Source organism: Lycium barbarum, chromosome 7 (genome assembly GCF_019175385.1).
Source record: "Lycium barbarum isolate Lr01 chromosome 7, ASM1917538v2, whole genome shotgun sequence".
Lineage (NCBI taxonomy): Eukaryota > Viridiplantae > Streptophyta > Magnoliopsida > Solanales > Solanaceae > Lycium > Lycium barbarum.
This window is the reverse complement of record NC_083343.1, coordinates 15,347,138-15,364,471: the sequence shown is the minus strand read 5'-3', so window position 1 is coordinate 15,364,471 and position 17,334 is coordinate 15,347,138. Positions and strand designations below refer to the sequence as shown.

The following is a 17,334-nucleotide window of genomic DNA, read 5'->3' as shown; positions in this document are numbered from 1 at the left end:
GGCTGGATTGTTAACTTATGGGCCGATTATGGTCAGATTTGGGCCATTTTGGCCGAATTTCATAGTTTTTTCCTTCCTTCGATTTAATTCCTTTTGGGCTTCTTAGTAATTAACTTCTACAACTTCTAAGTGATTAACTTGTATAATATATATTATGCGAAGTCAATTAATGATTAATATGTAGAAAATAAAGGACTTAATAAAGTATTAACTTATAATTAATTTAGCGAGTACAAATCCTAAAAATGAAATGATGACAAACCATTAAAATTTATGATAAAGTAATGCTAGTAATGTTAATAGTAAAATAGTGTAGATGTAAGTAATAAGAGGGATAATGATATTAATAGTAGTAGCAAAAAAAATAGTAGTGAAAATAAAGTATTTAACTCGTTAATAAATTTAGAAGCCCAAGAAAATAAATTGGAATAAAGGAGGGACAAAATTGGGTGTCAACAATCGATTCGGTACCCATCCCTCACTATTGTGATAGTCCTCCGGTTGGGACACTCACTCGCAATGTGCCCTCTCCCTTGGCACTTAAAGCATTGGATGGTAGAAGGTCGATTATAGTTGGTGTTAGAATTGTTACCTCCTTTAGCCTTGTCATCACCTTTGGCTTTGTAATCGAATTTGGCTTGAGGTGCTTGAGTGTTGCTCTTTGGCTTATCCCAAGTGGAAGTTTTCCACTTTTCTTTGCCTTTGTTCCAAGTTGAGGACGATTTGTTTTTGTCTTTGTAGGACCTCTCTTCTTTTATATCCGTCTCAACCTTGGATGCGTCATGGAATGCCTCTTGAAGACTATTATAGGTTTTAAGCCTCATCGGTTTAGAGATGTCTCGATTCAAGTTGGATACAAACCATATAATAGTGTACTCTTCATGCTCTTCTATCTTGGACTTCATCCGCAAATCCTCAAACACATCAAAGTACGCTTTCACACTTTTCAATCCTTGCTTCAACATATACAAACTTTTGAGTGCATCTTGGTGGTATGTGGGTGGAAGCCACCTTGTCTCCATGAGCTCAATCAAGTCATTCCAAGTTGGGAGATCATAGATGTGTTGTTGAGCTCTTTGTAACTTCTTGGATTCCCACCAAGTAGAAGCATACCCCTCAAATTGAGTGAAGGCATACTTTGCCTTTAAGGCCTTGGACACATTGTTCGTGAGGAAGATGCGCTCACTTTGCAATTTTCATTCAAGGAACTCTTCCGAATTGCTACCCCCTTTGAACGTAGGAAGGTTCACCTTGATGGTGTTCAAATTCCGTTCATTATCTTGCCATCTTCCCTGTTCTTCATAACCTTGGGCCCTCCCTAGGTCTACATGACTTTGGAATCTAGGGTCATGGCCCGGAAACCTCTCAAAACCTCATCTTCCTCCCCTCCCCCTATTATTCATTCCTCCACGCCTCTCTCTTTGTCGGTTATCATCCCACCACGGACCTTGTGGATAGTCATAATACTTCTCTTCATTCATAGGGTATTGGTAGTGGCGTTGGTATTGGTTTTGGTTAGGAAAGGGATCTTGTGTTTGGACTTGGGGTGTTTGTTGTAAGGTTACTTGAGGGATTGCCTCATTCGGGCTGTGTTAGTAAACGTGGGGATAGGTTTGTCTATTGGTGTTTTCAAAAGTGGAGTTTTGGGATGGAAGGTTGGTTGTTTGGGGTAGTGGAGCTCTTTGGGTGGAGGTGGTTGTGGTGTTAGGATTGCACAAGGCATGGGCTTGTCCCGGGGTAATAGTTTTTGTAATGTCTTGTGTTTTATCCCCATCACCTTCATTCCCAGAATGGGGAGTGCCCATTCTACTCGAACCCTCCATTTGAACTTTCTCAATACTCACCATCCGTTCATCCATACCCTTCAACTTCCCATTCATCTCTCCTCTCATCTCTTCCATACCCGCTTGCATGCCTGAGTTTTGATTCATGATCATAGCCAATGAACTTGCTATGGATGACATATGTACCTCTTGCGTCCTATCACCTTGGTTAGACATGATGACCTGCAAAACTAGCAAACAAGATTCGCAATAAAAGCCTTACGTCACTCGTATTGAACTCTCAACCTTACCACACTCCGTGCTCTTTCGAAGTTGTTGATGAATCGCTCGCCCAATCAAATTCACACGTTCCTTATCCTTTGTGGTAGAACGGATTTTTGTTTAGATGAATGACGGACGACTCAAAGCAAATCGGACGAGAGCCAATAAATTTTCAACGAGATAAAACGAAGAAAAGCTTGAAAGAAATTAGCACGAAAGAAATGTGGACACAATAACTAGTAGATAGAAGTAGGAATAACTACCAAATGGCTACTAGTTGAGAGATACAAGAAAATGGAATGCTAAAAATGAAAAATAAATAAAATTTTGGGCTGGGGTAAGTGATAACTTGAAAAAGGGGTCTCGAAGCCTCAATTGAGCCAACATATCAATTTGAAATAACGAAATTTTTTAAAATTCTATACTTTTTTTTTGTTTGTTCCCTACCTAAGGAATAGGGATCACTTACAATCAAGGCTCAAGAAAATTTTGATTTGAGAACAAGATATGAGGCTTGGGAAATCAAAGAAATAAGATGAAAGTTAACTCGTACCTGGAAAATTATACGACTGGAATCAGTTTTTATACTGTCCGTATAAATTTTGACGGACCATATAAGTGGATCGTCAAAATTCTGGAAATGTTGTACTCTCTGCGGTGGACTTTTGACGCTTCGCACGAAATTATGTGGACCGTATAATTATACTGTCAACGCGTCACAGTAAGCAAATTTTCTGGACTGATTTTTACGCTAAGATTTGATGGTCCGTAGAAACTTTTACGACCGCACAATTGTACCGTCAACACGTCACAGTAAGCAACTTTGTTGGCTGGATTTTGACGTTGCAATTTTGACGTCCCGCAGAATTTTATACGGTCCGCACAATGGACCGTATACCAGTTCCCCTGATGACGTCTCGTATTCGAATTTCTTAGATCTTGGGTCGGATTTCTAACCTTATTGACTTCCTTGGGCCTATAAAAACCTAATAATTACCATTTTGGGCCATTTTAACACCTTTTGCACTTGGACTTGGAAAAGTTTAGATCAAACCTTCCTTTTTGGTCTTCTTCCTCAAAATGAATATATGAATGTCCTCAAGAACATGAACAACATTCAAAATTCCAAGTACCTTAATTCCAACTCATTTTTCCTCCAACTTTCGGATATAGGTTCCTTTTTTATAGGAGAACAAAGCCCAATACCTATTGAAGTCAATTTCAATCCAAATCAACAAGACCCACTTTGAGTTCTTCAAGCTTTGTTGAACCTCTAATGGTGAAAACTTCAATCCTTACCCAAATAACTTCAAATTTCGTTTTTAGATGTTTTCCACCACAATGAACTCAAATCAACCTTCAAAAACACTCAAATCGAACCACAATTGTAATTTTCGATTTTATTTTTTATTTTCAGATTTCTTTTTATTTTCGAATTTGAGCCTAGGATTAGAAATTATAAGAACAATCTCTTAGCCTATGCTCTGATACTAAATGATAAGATTCAACCTAAGGAAACTCTAAGAATTCACAAACAAAAAAAGAAAATAAAAGGAACTTGGATCAATGGGAAAAGAAGAGATAAAAGGATAGATACTAGACTCAAAGGATAGTAAATCTATGGGTAAAATTGGGTATATCAAACCCAATCCCTCCCAATTTGATTCAACCCTAAGAACCTAAGTAATTTGAATTCAAATAAAGGACTCAAGTGATTCCACAAATGAGCAACCTAATATGAATTCAATGGAACTTGCAATTCAATGCACAACTAAGAAATTACACTTAGTCAATAATCAACCAAACAAACTATCTATTAACTAAATCTCTCAAAATATAAATTCACACAATATCCAAGCTAAGTCTTCCAAATGTATGAAAAGAACTATTTATACTAATGTCTGTTACACCAAAAGGCCCTAAAGTGGCTCTTTTGCAAAAATACCCACATGGGTCTTCAATTGCATCCAAAGCCTCATAACTTGGAATTATGACCTCCAATTGCCATTCTAACCCCATATTGCAAGTATGACCTCCAATTGCAATCTTAGCCCCATAGTATGACCTCCAATTGTAATCTTAGCCCCATAGTTGCACTTTTAGCCATTTTGCGCTTCTAGCCACTTTGCAACTCTTCCAATGCCAACTCCCAAACGTTGAAAATCCGCGAAGTCTTCTCTCCAATCTCCTCCAAGGCATCGTTTTTCATGAACAAGGCTTGCAACTCTTGAAGTTCTCTTGCTTGACTTCTAGTGAAAGGTCTTGTGCTTGTTAGGTTCATATCATCTATGATTTGGTCATTAGGTGCATATAGTTGGTCATAGTTGAGTTGAGGAAAATTTGAATTGTGTCGGTTGTGTGCCAAACCACTATTTCACATATTTCACAATTAATATGTGATCTTCACTCCCGTTGACCCATATTTTTAAAACACCCACATTTCATTCGAAGAACATACATAAATGAGATAATTAATATGTGATCTTCACACCAAGTTAATATGTGATCTTCACACCTCTCCCCAATTTTACAATTAAATATATGCGCACAATTCCAAGTCTAATTCCAGTTGAGTTGAGGAAAATTTAACTGTAATGTGCCATATCTATGATTTGGTCATTAGGTGCATATAGTTAGTCATAGTTGAGTTGAGGAAAATTTGGATTGTGCCGCCTCTCATACATGTGCGCTCCTCACTTCACAAATATCACTCTCACGCGTCACTCTCATATATGTGGCTCGCTTAACTGTGCTCTTCACCAATTTTCGCACCTCTCGCAAGTTAATATGTGATCTTCACACTAAGAAATTCTCGCACCTCTCACAAGTTAATATGTGATCTTCACACCTCTCTCCTTAATGTGCCATATCTATGATTTGGTCATTAGGTTTATATAGTTGGTCATAGTTGAGTTGAGGAAAATATTGATTGTGCCGCCTCTCATACATGTGCACTCCTCACTTCACAAATATCAGTCTCACGCGTCACTCTCATATATGTGGCTCCCTTAATGTGCCAAATCTATAATTTCACAATTCCAATTCTAATTCCAATTGAGTTGTATATGTGGCTCCCTTAATGTGCCAAATCTATGATTTCACAATTCAAAGTCTAATTCCAGTTGAGTTGTATATGTGGCTCCCTTAATGTGCCAAATCTATAATTTCACAATTCCAAGTTTGTCACTCTCATATATGTGGCTCCCTTAATGTGCCAAATCTATGATTTCACAATTCCAAATCTAATTCCAGTTGAGTTGTATATGTGACTCCCTTAAATCAAATCTATAATTTCACAATTCCAAGTCTGTCACTCTCATATATGTGGCTCCCTTAATGTGTCATATCTATGATTTCACAATTCCAAGTCTAATTACTATAATGTGCCATATCTGATTTCACAATTACAAGTCTAATTTCAGTTGAGTTGAGGAAAATTTGACTGTAATGTGGTAGCTGAGTTGAGGAAAATTCACCTCTCCCAATCCCAAGCATCAAAACTATGAGGGGCATCGGCGTTCCTCACTTCACAAATATCAATCTCACGCATCACTCTCATATATGTGGCTCCCTTAATGTGACAAATATATGATTTCATAATTCCAAATCTAATTCCAGTTGAGTTGTATATGTGGCTCCCTTAATGTGCCAAATCTATGATTTCACAATTCCAAGTCTAATTCCAGTTGAATTGTATATATGGCTCCCTTAATGTGTCAAATCTATAATTTCACAATTCCAAATTTGTCACTCTCATATATGTGGCTCCCTTAATGTGTCATGACTCCCTTAATGTGTCAAATCTATAATTTCACAATTCCAAGTCTAATGGCTCCCTTAATGTGTCAAATCTATAATATAATTTCGCAGTTCCAAGTTTGTCACTCTCATATATGTGGTAATTCCAAGTCTAATTCCAGTTGAATTGTATATATGACTCCCTTAATGTGCCAAATCTATAATTTCACAATTACAAGTTTATCACTCTCATATATGTGGCTCCCTTAATGTGCCATGACTCCCTTAATGTGCCAAATCTAATTTCAAGTCTAATGGCTCCCTTAATATGCCAAATCTATAATTTCACAATTCCAAATTTGTCACTCTCATATATGTGGCTCCCTTAATGTGCCAAATTTATGATTTCATAATTCCAAGTCTAATGACTCCCTTAATGTGCCAAATCTATAATTTCACAATTCCAAATTTTAAGTGTCAAATCTATAATTTCACAATTCCAAATTTGTCACTCCCAATCGCAAGCGTCAAAACTCCAAGTCTAATGACTCCCTTAATGTGCCAAATCTATAATTTAATAATTCTAAGTTTTAAGTGCCAAATTTATAATTTCACAATTTCAAATTTATCACTATCATCTATGTGGCTCCCTTAGCTAGTTTAAAGTGTCAAATCTATAATTTCACAATTCTAAATTTTAAGTGTCAAATCTATAATTTCACAATTTTGTCACACTATCATATAAGTAGCAACCTAAGCAGAGCTACTTTTCACAAGTTCGGGACCAATGGGAAATTGAGACATCAGCGTTTGCGAGAATGATGTCCTGCTGACTTAAGGAAGTTAATGTCCCACACATATAAGTGTCAAATCTATAATTTCACAATTTTGTCACACTATCACATAAGTAGGCTGACTTAAGGAAGTTAATGTCCCACACATATAAGTGTCAAATCTATAATTTTACAATTTTGTCATGCTATCATATAAGTAGCAACCTAAGCAGAGCTACTTTTCACATATAAGTAGCAACCTAAACATCACCGTTTGCGAGAATGATGTCCTGCTGACTTAAGGAAGTTAATGTCCCACACATACTAACATATAAGTGTCAAATCTATAATATCACAATTTTGTCACACTATCATATATAAGTAGCAACCTAAGCAGAGCTACTTTTCACATATAAGTAGCAACCTAAACATCACCGTTTGCGAGAATGATGTCCTGCTGACTTAAGGATCAAATCTATAATTTCACAATTTTGTCACACTATCATATATAAGTAGCAACCTAAGCAGAGTTACTTTTCACATATAAGTAGCAACCTAAACATCACCGTTTGCGAGAATGATGTCCTGCTGACTTAAGGAAGTTAATGTCCCACACATACTAACATATAAGTGTCAAATATATAATTTCACAATTTTGTCACACTATCATATATAAGTAGCAACCTAAGCAGAGCTACTTTTCACATATAAGTAGCAACCTAAACATCACCGTTTGCGAGAATGATGTCCTGCTGACTTAAGGATCAAATCTATAATTTCACAATTTTGTCACACTATCATATATAAGTAGCAACCTAAACAGAGCTACTTTTCACATATAAGTAGCAACCTAAACATCACCGTTGCGAGAATGATGTCCTGCTGACTTAAGAAAGTTAATATCCCGCACATACTATGCACTTCATTCCAACGCCTCAGGTCCCACATATTATACCCCTCTGATTGCTATGGCCTCCATCACATATAAGTAGGTAGCAACAAACACCACCGTTTGCGAGAATGATGTCCTGCTGACTTAAGGATCAAATCTATAATTTCACAATTTTCCTGCTGACTTAAGGATCAAATCTATAATTTCACAATTTTCCTGCTGACTTAAGGATCAAATCTATAATTTCACAATTTTGTGGTCACACTATCATATATAATAGCACTTTTCACATATCCCACATATTATACCCCTCTGATAGCTATGGTCTCCATCACATATAAGTAGGTAGCAACAAACACCACCGTTTGCGAGAATGATGTCCTGCTGATCAAATCTATAATTTCACAATTTTCCTGCTAACTTAAGGATCAAATCTATAATTTCACAATTTTGTGGTCACACTATATCATATATAATAGCACTTTTCACATATCCCACATATTATACCCCTCTGATTGCTATGGCCTCCATCACATATAAGTAGGTAGCAACAAACACCACCGTTTGTAAGAATGTTGTCCTGCTATCAAATCTATAATTTCACAATTTTTCTGCTGACTTAAGGATCAAATCTATAATTTCACAATTTTGTGGTCACACTATCATATATAAGTAGCACTTTTTACATAATAGCAACTTAAGGTCACATTTATAATTTCACACTATTGTGTAAGGCCCACCGTTTGTGAGAATGATGTCCTACTGATCAAATCTATAATCGTAATAGCAACTTAAGGTCACATCTATAATATCACAATTTTATCACACTATTGTGTAAGGCCCTTGACTTATATAATAACACTTTTCACATATCCCACATATTATACCCCTCTGATTGCTTTGGCCTCCATCACATATAAGTATGTAGCAACAAACACCACCGTTTGTGAGAATGACGTCCTGCTGATAAAATCTATAATTTCACAATTTTGTGGTCACACTATCATATATAAGTAGCACTTTTCACATAATAGCAACTTAAGGTCACATTTATTCTTTCACAATTTTGTCACACTATTGTGTAAGGCCCACCGTTTGTGAGAATGATGTCCTGCTGATCAAATCTATAATTTCACAATTTTTCGTTTGTGAGAATGATGTCCTGTTTATAATCGTAATAGCAACTTAAGGTCACATCTATAATATCACAATTTTATCACACTATTGTGTAAGGCCCTTGACTTACCCACAATTTTCCGTTTGTGAGAATGATGTCCTGCTGATCAAATCTATAATCGTAATAGCAACTTAAGGTCACATCTATAATATCACAATTTTATCACACTATTGTGTAAGGCCCTTGACTTACCCAGCTTTTAAGGCGGGTTTGAGAACTTCGAATTGTCGAATCCATAATTTCACAATTTTATCACACTATAATTTCACAATTTTCCGTTTGTGAGAATGATGTCCTGCTGATCAAATCTATAATCGTAATAGCAACTTAAGGTCACATCTATAATATCACAATTTTATCACACTATTGTGTAAGGCCCTTGACTTACCCACAATTTTCCATTTGTGAGAATGATGTTCTGCTGATCAAATCTATAATCGTAATAGCAACTTAAAGTCACATCTATAATATCACAATTTTATCACACTATTTGTGTAAGGCCCTTGACTTAATTTTCCGTTTGTCAGAATGATGTTTGTGTAAGGCCCTTGACTTACCCACAATTTTTCGTTTGTCCTGCTGTATAATATCAGAATTTTATCACACCAACTTTTAAGGCGAGTTTGAGAATGATGAGAATGATATTTGTGTAAGGCCCTTGATTTACCAACAATTTTTCGTTTGTCCTGCTGTATAATATCAGAATTTTATCACACCAACTTTTAAGGAAATTTATAATCGTAATAGCAATTTAAGGTCACATCTATAATATCACAATTTTATCACACTATTTGTGTAAGGCCCTTGACTTAATTTTCCGTTTGTGAGAATGATGTTTGTGTAAGGCCTTTGACTTACCCACAATTTTTCGTTTGTCCTGCTGTATAATATTATAATTTTATCACACCAACTTTTAAGGCCAGTTTGAGAATGATGAGAATGATATTTGTGTCAAGGGCCATTTGTGTAAGGCCCTTGACTTACCCACAATTTTTCGTTTGTCCTACTGTATAATATCAGAATTTTATCACACCAACTTTTAAGGCGAGTTTGAGAATGATGAGAATGATATTTGTATAAGGCCCTTGACTTATCCACAATTTTCAGAATTTTATCACACCAACTTTTAAGGCGAGTTTGAGAACTTCTAATTGTCGAATCTATAATTTCACAATTTTATCACACTATAATTTCATAATTTCCGTTTGTGAGAATGATGTCCTGCTGATCAAATCTATAATCGTAATAGCAACTTAAAGTCACATCTATAATATCACAATTTTATCACACTATTGTGTAAGGCCCTTGACTTACCCAGCTTTTAAGGCGGGTTTGAGAACTTCGAATTGCCGAATCTATAATTTCACAATTTTATAACACTATAATTTTACAATTTTCCGTTTGTGAGAATGATATCCTGCTGATCAAATCTATAATCATAATAGCAACTTAAGGTCATATCTATAATATCACAATTTTGTCACACTATTGTGTAAGGCCCTTGACTTACCCATAATTTTCCGTTTGTGAGAATGATGTCCTGCTGATCAAATTTATAATCGTAGTAGCAATTTAAGGTCACATCTATAATATCACAATTTTATCACGCACTATTTGTGTAAGGCTCTTGACTTAATTTTCCGTTTGTGAGAATGATGTCTGTGTAAGGCCCTTGACTTACCCACAATTTTTCGTTTGTCCTGCTGTATAATATCAAAATTTTATCACACCAACTTTTAAGGCGAGTTTGAGAATGATGAGAATGATATTTGTGTAAGGCCCTTGATTTACCCACAATTTTTCGTTTGATGTCTGTGTAAAACCCTTGACTTACTTACAATTTTTCGTTTGTCCTGCTGTATAATATCAGAATTTTATCACACCAACTTTTAAGGAAATTTATAATCGTAATAGCAATTTAAGGTCACATCTATAATATCACAATTTTATCACACACTATTTGTGTAAGGCCCTTGACTTAATTTTCCGTTTGTGAGAATGATGTTTGTGTAAGGCCCTTGACTTACCCACAATTTTTCGTTTGTCCTGCTGTATAATATCAGAATTTTATCACACCAACTTTTAAGGCGAGTTTGAGAATGATGAGAATGATATTTATGTAAGGCCCTTGATTTACCCATAATTTTTCGTTTGATGTTTGTGTAAAGCCCTTGACTTACTCACAATTTTTCGTTTGTCCTGTGTAAGGCCCTTAACTTACTCACAATTTTTCATTTGATATTTGTGTTAAGGCCCTTGACTTACCCATAATTTTTTGTTTATCCTGCTATATAATATCAAAATTTTATCACATCAACTTTTAAGGCGAATTTGAGAATGATATTTGTGTAAGGCGCCTTTACACACCCAGAATATTTCATCTTTTTCGTTTATCGTGCTATATAATATCGGAATTTTATCACACCAACTTTTAAGGCGAGTTTGAGAATGATTTTCTTGTTTATCCATCGAAATTTTGTCGCACTAACTTTTAAGGTGAGTTTGTCGCACTAACTTTTAAGGTGAGTTTGAGAATAATATTTGTGTAAACCCCTTAAACTTAAGCACAATATTTCGTTTAATGTTGTTTGTACAAGACGATATTTGTGTAAACCCCTTATAAACTTACCCACAATATTTCGTTTAATGTTTGTACAAGACCTTGACTTATATTAATTGTGTCGGATTTGTGAATTGTTTTGGGCAAAGAGCTTATATTACCCACAGTTGTTGGTTTGTGAGCTTAGTTGGAGCTTGTTGTTCGTTTGTGAGCTTAGTTGGAGCTTGAGATTGAGATTGGTGTCGGATTTGTGAATTGTTTTGGGCAAAGAGCTTAATATTAGCCACATGTTCGTTTGTGAGCTTAGTTGGAGCTTGTTGTTCGTTTGTGAGCTTAGTTGGAGCTTAGTTGAGTTCGTTTGTGTCAGCATTTGAGATTGAGAATATTGAGAATCTATAATTTCACAATTTTATTAGACTTATTATGAGTCCAGTATTTCTCAGCCCCAACAAGCCTCAACTATGGGGGACATCATCAACGGCACACAAATTCCTTCCAAGCTGCACCTTCATTGCCGTTTACGAATATAAATGGCTCAAGCAGTCTTTTTGTAGCCGATGTCGGACCAAGTGCACTACTCTTTGAATTACACATTTAAAGTTTCGTTTATATGAGAAATATCTTCATTATATATATATATTGTACCTCATTTAAGTAATATTATTTCCCAATTCTAACAATATATACAAAGATCAAGTAAATATAATAGTATTAATCATTTAGATGTTAATTAAAATGGTGTTTGAAATGAGAATCAGAAGATTATTTAATACTTAAGTGATTTTTATTTGTAAGTGTTTACTTAATATATAGACTTAAGTAACATATTATTTAATTAAATCTTTTAAATGCATATGAAAAAATAGCATATACAAAGTAGGAAATATGGTTACGAATCAGTTACGTCATTTTAATAATAAATGCAACTTAATTTTTTTTTTTATTTAAATAAAAGTTAAACATAAAATGCTCAGTTATACCATCCCTAGTCGCCTTTGAACTATAAACACATCTGATCTCTCTCTATTTATTCTCAGCTCATAACACAGTTTCTCTATTACACACAAAGCTACTTCCTTCTACTTAGTTCCTTGGTCTCTCTCTTCTCTCTCAGCTCATAACACAGTTTCTCTATTACACACAAAGCTACCTCCTTCTACTTAGTTCCTTGGTCTCTCTCTCTCTCTCTCTCAGAGTTCACGTTTCATTTTTCTGGTTAGTATTACGCTTCCGTTATGAGCCCCCCTCTCCACAGACCACATTATTTCCAATATTTGTACTTAATATATCAGTTTTGTGGGTTTCGTTAGCTGTTGTTTTCATTCCAATGAGCTTATTAAGGTTATGTTGTTGTTGCCATTGCTATGAGCTCATTTAGGGTGCGTTTTTGTTGCCATTGCAATGAGCTCATTTGGAGTTGCTGTTGTTTTCATTCCAATGAGCTCAGTTGATTAGCTGAAGAAAAGGGATTTGATCATTTAATTTATTCGTCATGAAGTGAAAATGGTTATAGAGATTACACTGACTATGTTGTTATTGTCGTGGCGATTATTGTGTGTGTGAAACGGAATTTTTTTTTTTTTTTGCCCCCCTTTTGTTGTGTGTGTCTATAATTATTTCCCACTTCATTTCTTTTCTTTTTCCTTGACAAATTTCCTTGTCTTTCTGCTGGGCGAAAGAATTGCCTAAAAGGGATGATAACTTCGTCTTGCCTTCTCTTAATTTTGTTCTTCCCTTTTTCTAAAGTTTTCTGATTCTTTTCGAATTTATACAATTATATACAGTATTTGCAAGATCAAGATGGAGAATCAGGAAATTCTCCTTCTTCCAGGTTTTATATTTAAACCTAATGATGAACAACTTGTTGGATTTTACCTCAAGAACAAGGTTAATTCCGAGTATCATGGCGATGTCATCCCTGATATTGATCTCCGTATGGAGCCCTGGGACATCAAAGGTAACATTACTTCTGTGAATATTTTTTATGAGCTATAAAACATGCAACTACCCTCATTCCTATGTGGGTTATGGGCTAGGCCGGATTGACCAATTATTTTGATGGGCCTTAAAACAGCCAGCGCAATCCATTCCTATGAGGGTTGCTGCCGGGGCAGCTCCTTTTTTTTAAAAAAAAAAGAAGTAATTTTCATAATTTTTTACATTTAAATTCTAATCTAAAAATGCTAATATAAATATTTAAAAAACATATTACATGGTGTTGCCATTTAAGTCTCAAACTAAAATTAAATTATCCCAATAGTACTTATTAAGTAAGAATTATCTAATAATTTCAATTGTTAGTAATGTCAATTACATATGAAATTTTCGTATTGGACCGTTGGTTTCAATACAATTTTGATTGCATTGTTTTGTTGGTCTTAGTATACAGATTTGATTAGACCTTAGAGATTATAGTTTAGATACTGTATAAATATAATACATATAACTTTATATCTGCACTTTACTGCTTTTGATATTTAGATTTTGAAAAATCCAACGCTATCAAATGACATTTTTTTTGCACGGATTGTCCTTCTTTTGGGGTTATCTTTAAATTTTGTTCCTCATATTTGTGGTCTTTAAATTTTGGCCCTCATCTTTGTGGTCTTTAAGTTTTGCCCTTCGCTTGGAAAGGTGGGCGAATACCTGAGGTTCTGGGTTCGAACCCCCGCTCAGGCATAAAATAAAAAAATAATTTCGCAAGGCAGGACCGGAGAGTGTGTATGCCGGATCCGGCATACACTCCTTAAGGAAAGACTCTATGGCAAAACTTTTAAGGAAAAACTCCTTAAAAGTTTTGCCTTGAAAAGTAGAATATATATATATATATATATAAAAGCCTGTCCCTTCCGGCAGACTTTTAGTTAAGCATAACTTAAAGTTGCTTAACTTAAAGTCTGCCGGAGGGAGTAGAGCGAAATTCAAACTCTGCCTTGTGAATTTATTTATTTTTTTAATTTTTGATTGAGCTGGGGTTCGAACTCGGAATTCATGGGTTCTAGACGAAGGACAAAAATTAAAGACCACCAATTTGAGGGCCAAAAGTTAAAGACCACCCCAAAAGAAGAGAATTGCTCATCAAATGACGGGTTGGACTGGGTAGGCCCGATGGGCTAAGCCCATATATACGCCTCCATTACCTTGCAAGCTAGCTACAATTAAGTTTGTTTTTCTTTTTATTTTTAACCCATCTGTATATTCCTTCTAATCTGTGAGTTAATAATCAAAAGAAAAGTAAACAAATTATTTTAACCAATTATTGAGAGTGATTACGTTATCATGACTTGGATTGCATTGAAGGACTATCACATTGTTCAGTCTTATTGCCTAGGTATTAGGTATTGTCTTTCCTGAATATATAAAATATTTAAACACTTAGATGATCTTCGTAACCTTTTTAGTTAACATGTACAGATGCCCTGGTGGCTTATGAAGGACAAGAAAAGTGGTATTATTTCGGGCGTATTAACAGAAAATATGCGACAGGACCAAAGATAAATAGAACCACAGAAGCTGGATACTGGAAGGCATCAGGAGCAGATACGGCAGTGGTTTCAAAGAATGGGGAGAAAATAGGTATAAAGAGGACCCTTGTTTTCTATGAAAGAAGAGCTCCTGATCAGCCTAAAGGAAAGAGAACTAATTGGACTACGTATGAATATCGTCTCCTAACCTCCCAACATGGACCTTCTGATCAGCCTCAGGTTAATTAGTTCCCATTATTATTATTTAATTAATGGATTATTATAATTACTAGTAGTACTATTTATGCAAAAGGTATTGCGCTTAATCTCTGTCTTTCATTCTTTTTACCTTGGTTTGCTCCTTTTTTTAAAACAATACTCCTATGTAAATTATGACTATGTGTTTTAAAATTGTTCACTGTTATTGGGGCCCCACAAAGTCGTGGTCTTAGACTAGTGAAAGGAGAGGGGTGGACTCACGAAGAGATGGTGAGTGGTGAGTGAAATGTCCGAGACTTAAATAACACAAAAAAAAAAAAGTTGAACCAAATTAGTATAAAAAAAAAAAAAAACATAAGTAGTATTCACGCACGAATTTTTTTTTGTACTAGTTTGGTTCAACTTTTTTTTTTGTGCTATTTAAGTCGCGGATTCGTAAAGTGTGTAAATGGACCTCACTAGCCTAGTGTCAAAAATAGAATAAAGCCTTACACAACTATTGTGTCTACCATTGTAAAAATTTTCAAGTCTCCATAATAATTAACGCCGTATATAACAAATTTGCAATTAAAGTTGAGAAATAAAGTTTATTATTCCTTATTTACTGTTTGACTGTACTACTTTTTAATAGTTACTACCTAGCTTGGAATTCTTTGGATTTAACTGATTTTGAATTCGATTTCACAGGAAGTAACTAATTTGGAATTTAATTTCACAGGAATATCAAGAATGGGTTGTATACAAGGGACTCCAGAAAAGTCCAAATCCGTCTAACCCAAGTTCAACAATGCATCATAATGATCCTCCCAATCCAGTATTTAACCAAACATCAAGTTTCAATCAATTCACCTTTAATCCGTCTCATCCTGATCAAGATATTCTCATCTCTAGCCAAATTGGCTTTGAGAATCAACTAGTTGATGAACTTCCACAGCTACGTGGTATCCCCAATACCAGTTCAACAATGTTTGGTACAGCACAAGATCTAGGCCTTTGTGTGCAAAGCTCCATATCATACGATATGAGTGCTAACAATGCAGAAGAGAGGAGTCGTCCATTCACGATTGACCCTGCAACATCTTCTTACTCTTTCCATAATTTTCAATTACCCATCACTAGTACTTCTGACTATTATCAGAATCATATGAGCCAAATGCCTGTGCCTGAAGGTTACCCAACTACGTATACTTATGACGATGATCAGAATCATATGAGCCAAATGCCTGTGCCTGAAGGTTACCCAACTACGTATACTTATGACTATGATCAGAATCATATGAGCCAAATGCCTGTGCCTGAAGGTTACCCAACTACGTACATTTAGCACACTACTAAGAAAATTGCCAAAACCGACCTCCCGATTCCGACCTCAAAAGAAGTCGGAAAATTTACGATTTTTTAGTGCCAAAAACTAGAAAGGGACCTCTGGAGGTCAGTTCTTAAACCAACAAACACCAATGATCTACTTGTAGAAATGTATCCTACCATTGTCAGGGTACGTCGGTTTTGGCATTTTTGTAGTAGTGAAGGTCTCCAAGAAGAATAAAAGTGGAGTTTTTTATGAAGTTAAAGGCAGCTGATGAGTATGAAGCAAAAGGTAGAACACATAGAAGGAAATTTGGAGGAAAAACAGGAAGCTGGAAGAGGGACGTAAATGGCGGCCTTTAACCACATACGGAGAATACTTCTCTTTTTCCTTTCAAATTTATTCTGTTATCATTGGTTAATTTGCTCCATTTTTGAAATTTGGGTGCTTATCTTTTGTTAAAGCTTATATATTAAAAAAACTATCTCTATTTAAAAAACTATCTCATATATAATTATATAACAGTTGTGATGCTTCGTCACTCCGAGTTCAATTCTTCTTCTTTCTTAAATTTTGACAGGCATGCAAGATTTATCCGGTATTTATATACGGTGAAAGCTAATATGTACCTAATAAAATAAGAGTTTGAGTTTTGTAGACTTTTTTGCACCATCACGTAATTTAAAAGGTTAAATACAATATCTCTCTTCGGTACTACTACTACTTAATTTAAACCTAATTAAAATTTACGAAATTATAAAACTGTAAAGATAAGTTGAATCCTGTTAGACTCTAGCCAAGAATAACGCTTAGTTAAATCAGATTAATTTCGTTGTCTAGTTCTGACGATTTATCATGATTGTTGGGATAGTCATCCCATCATAATAATAAGATTCCCTAATACATTAGAAAACTTGGGGTAAAACTTAAAAGGAACAACTTTTACAGCCATCGGGTTTAATATCTCTTATTTAGAATACAGTTTTAATGTGTAAATAGTTTAAAAGTTTTGCAACCATATTCCAAATAGCATTTTTTTTTTCTTCTTCCTATTTTCTATTTTTATTAAATTAATACATCAATGATCATGAGGGCCAGGAAGGGAAAGAGAAAGTTGTGAGATACCAATCGAATTTTTAATTGTGAAATTAATGATTGAC

General features: G+C 35.1%; 1 protein-coding gene across 1 annotated transcript; it reads left to right on the top strand.

The window, feature by feature from the left end:
• The first annotated feature begins 12,348 nt into the window (after nucleotides 1–12,348).
• LOC132601316 (NAC domain-containing protein 71-like) lies at nucleotides 12,349–16,192 on the top strand. Its single transcript, XM_060314416.1, has 3 exons — nucleotides 12,349–13,142; nucleotides 14,600–14,889; nucleotides 15,587–16,192. Exons 1-3 carry the CDS (start codon nucleotides 12,986–12,988, stop codon nucleotides 16,190–16,192), a joined length of 1,053 nt encoding a protein of 350 aa, XP_060170399.1. The 5' UTR covers nucleotides 12,349–12,985.
• The last annotated feature ends 1,142 nt before the right edge of the window (nucleotides 16,193–17,334 follow it).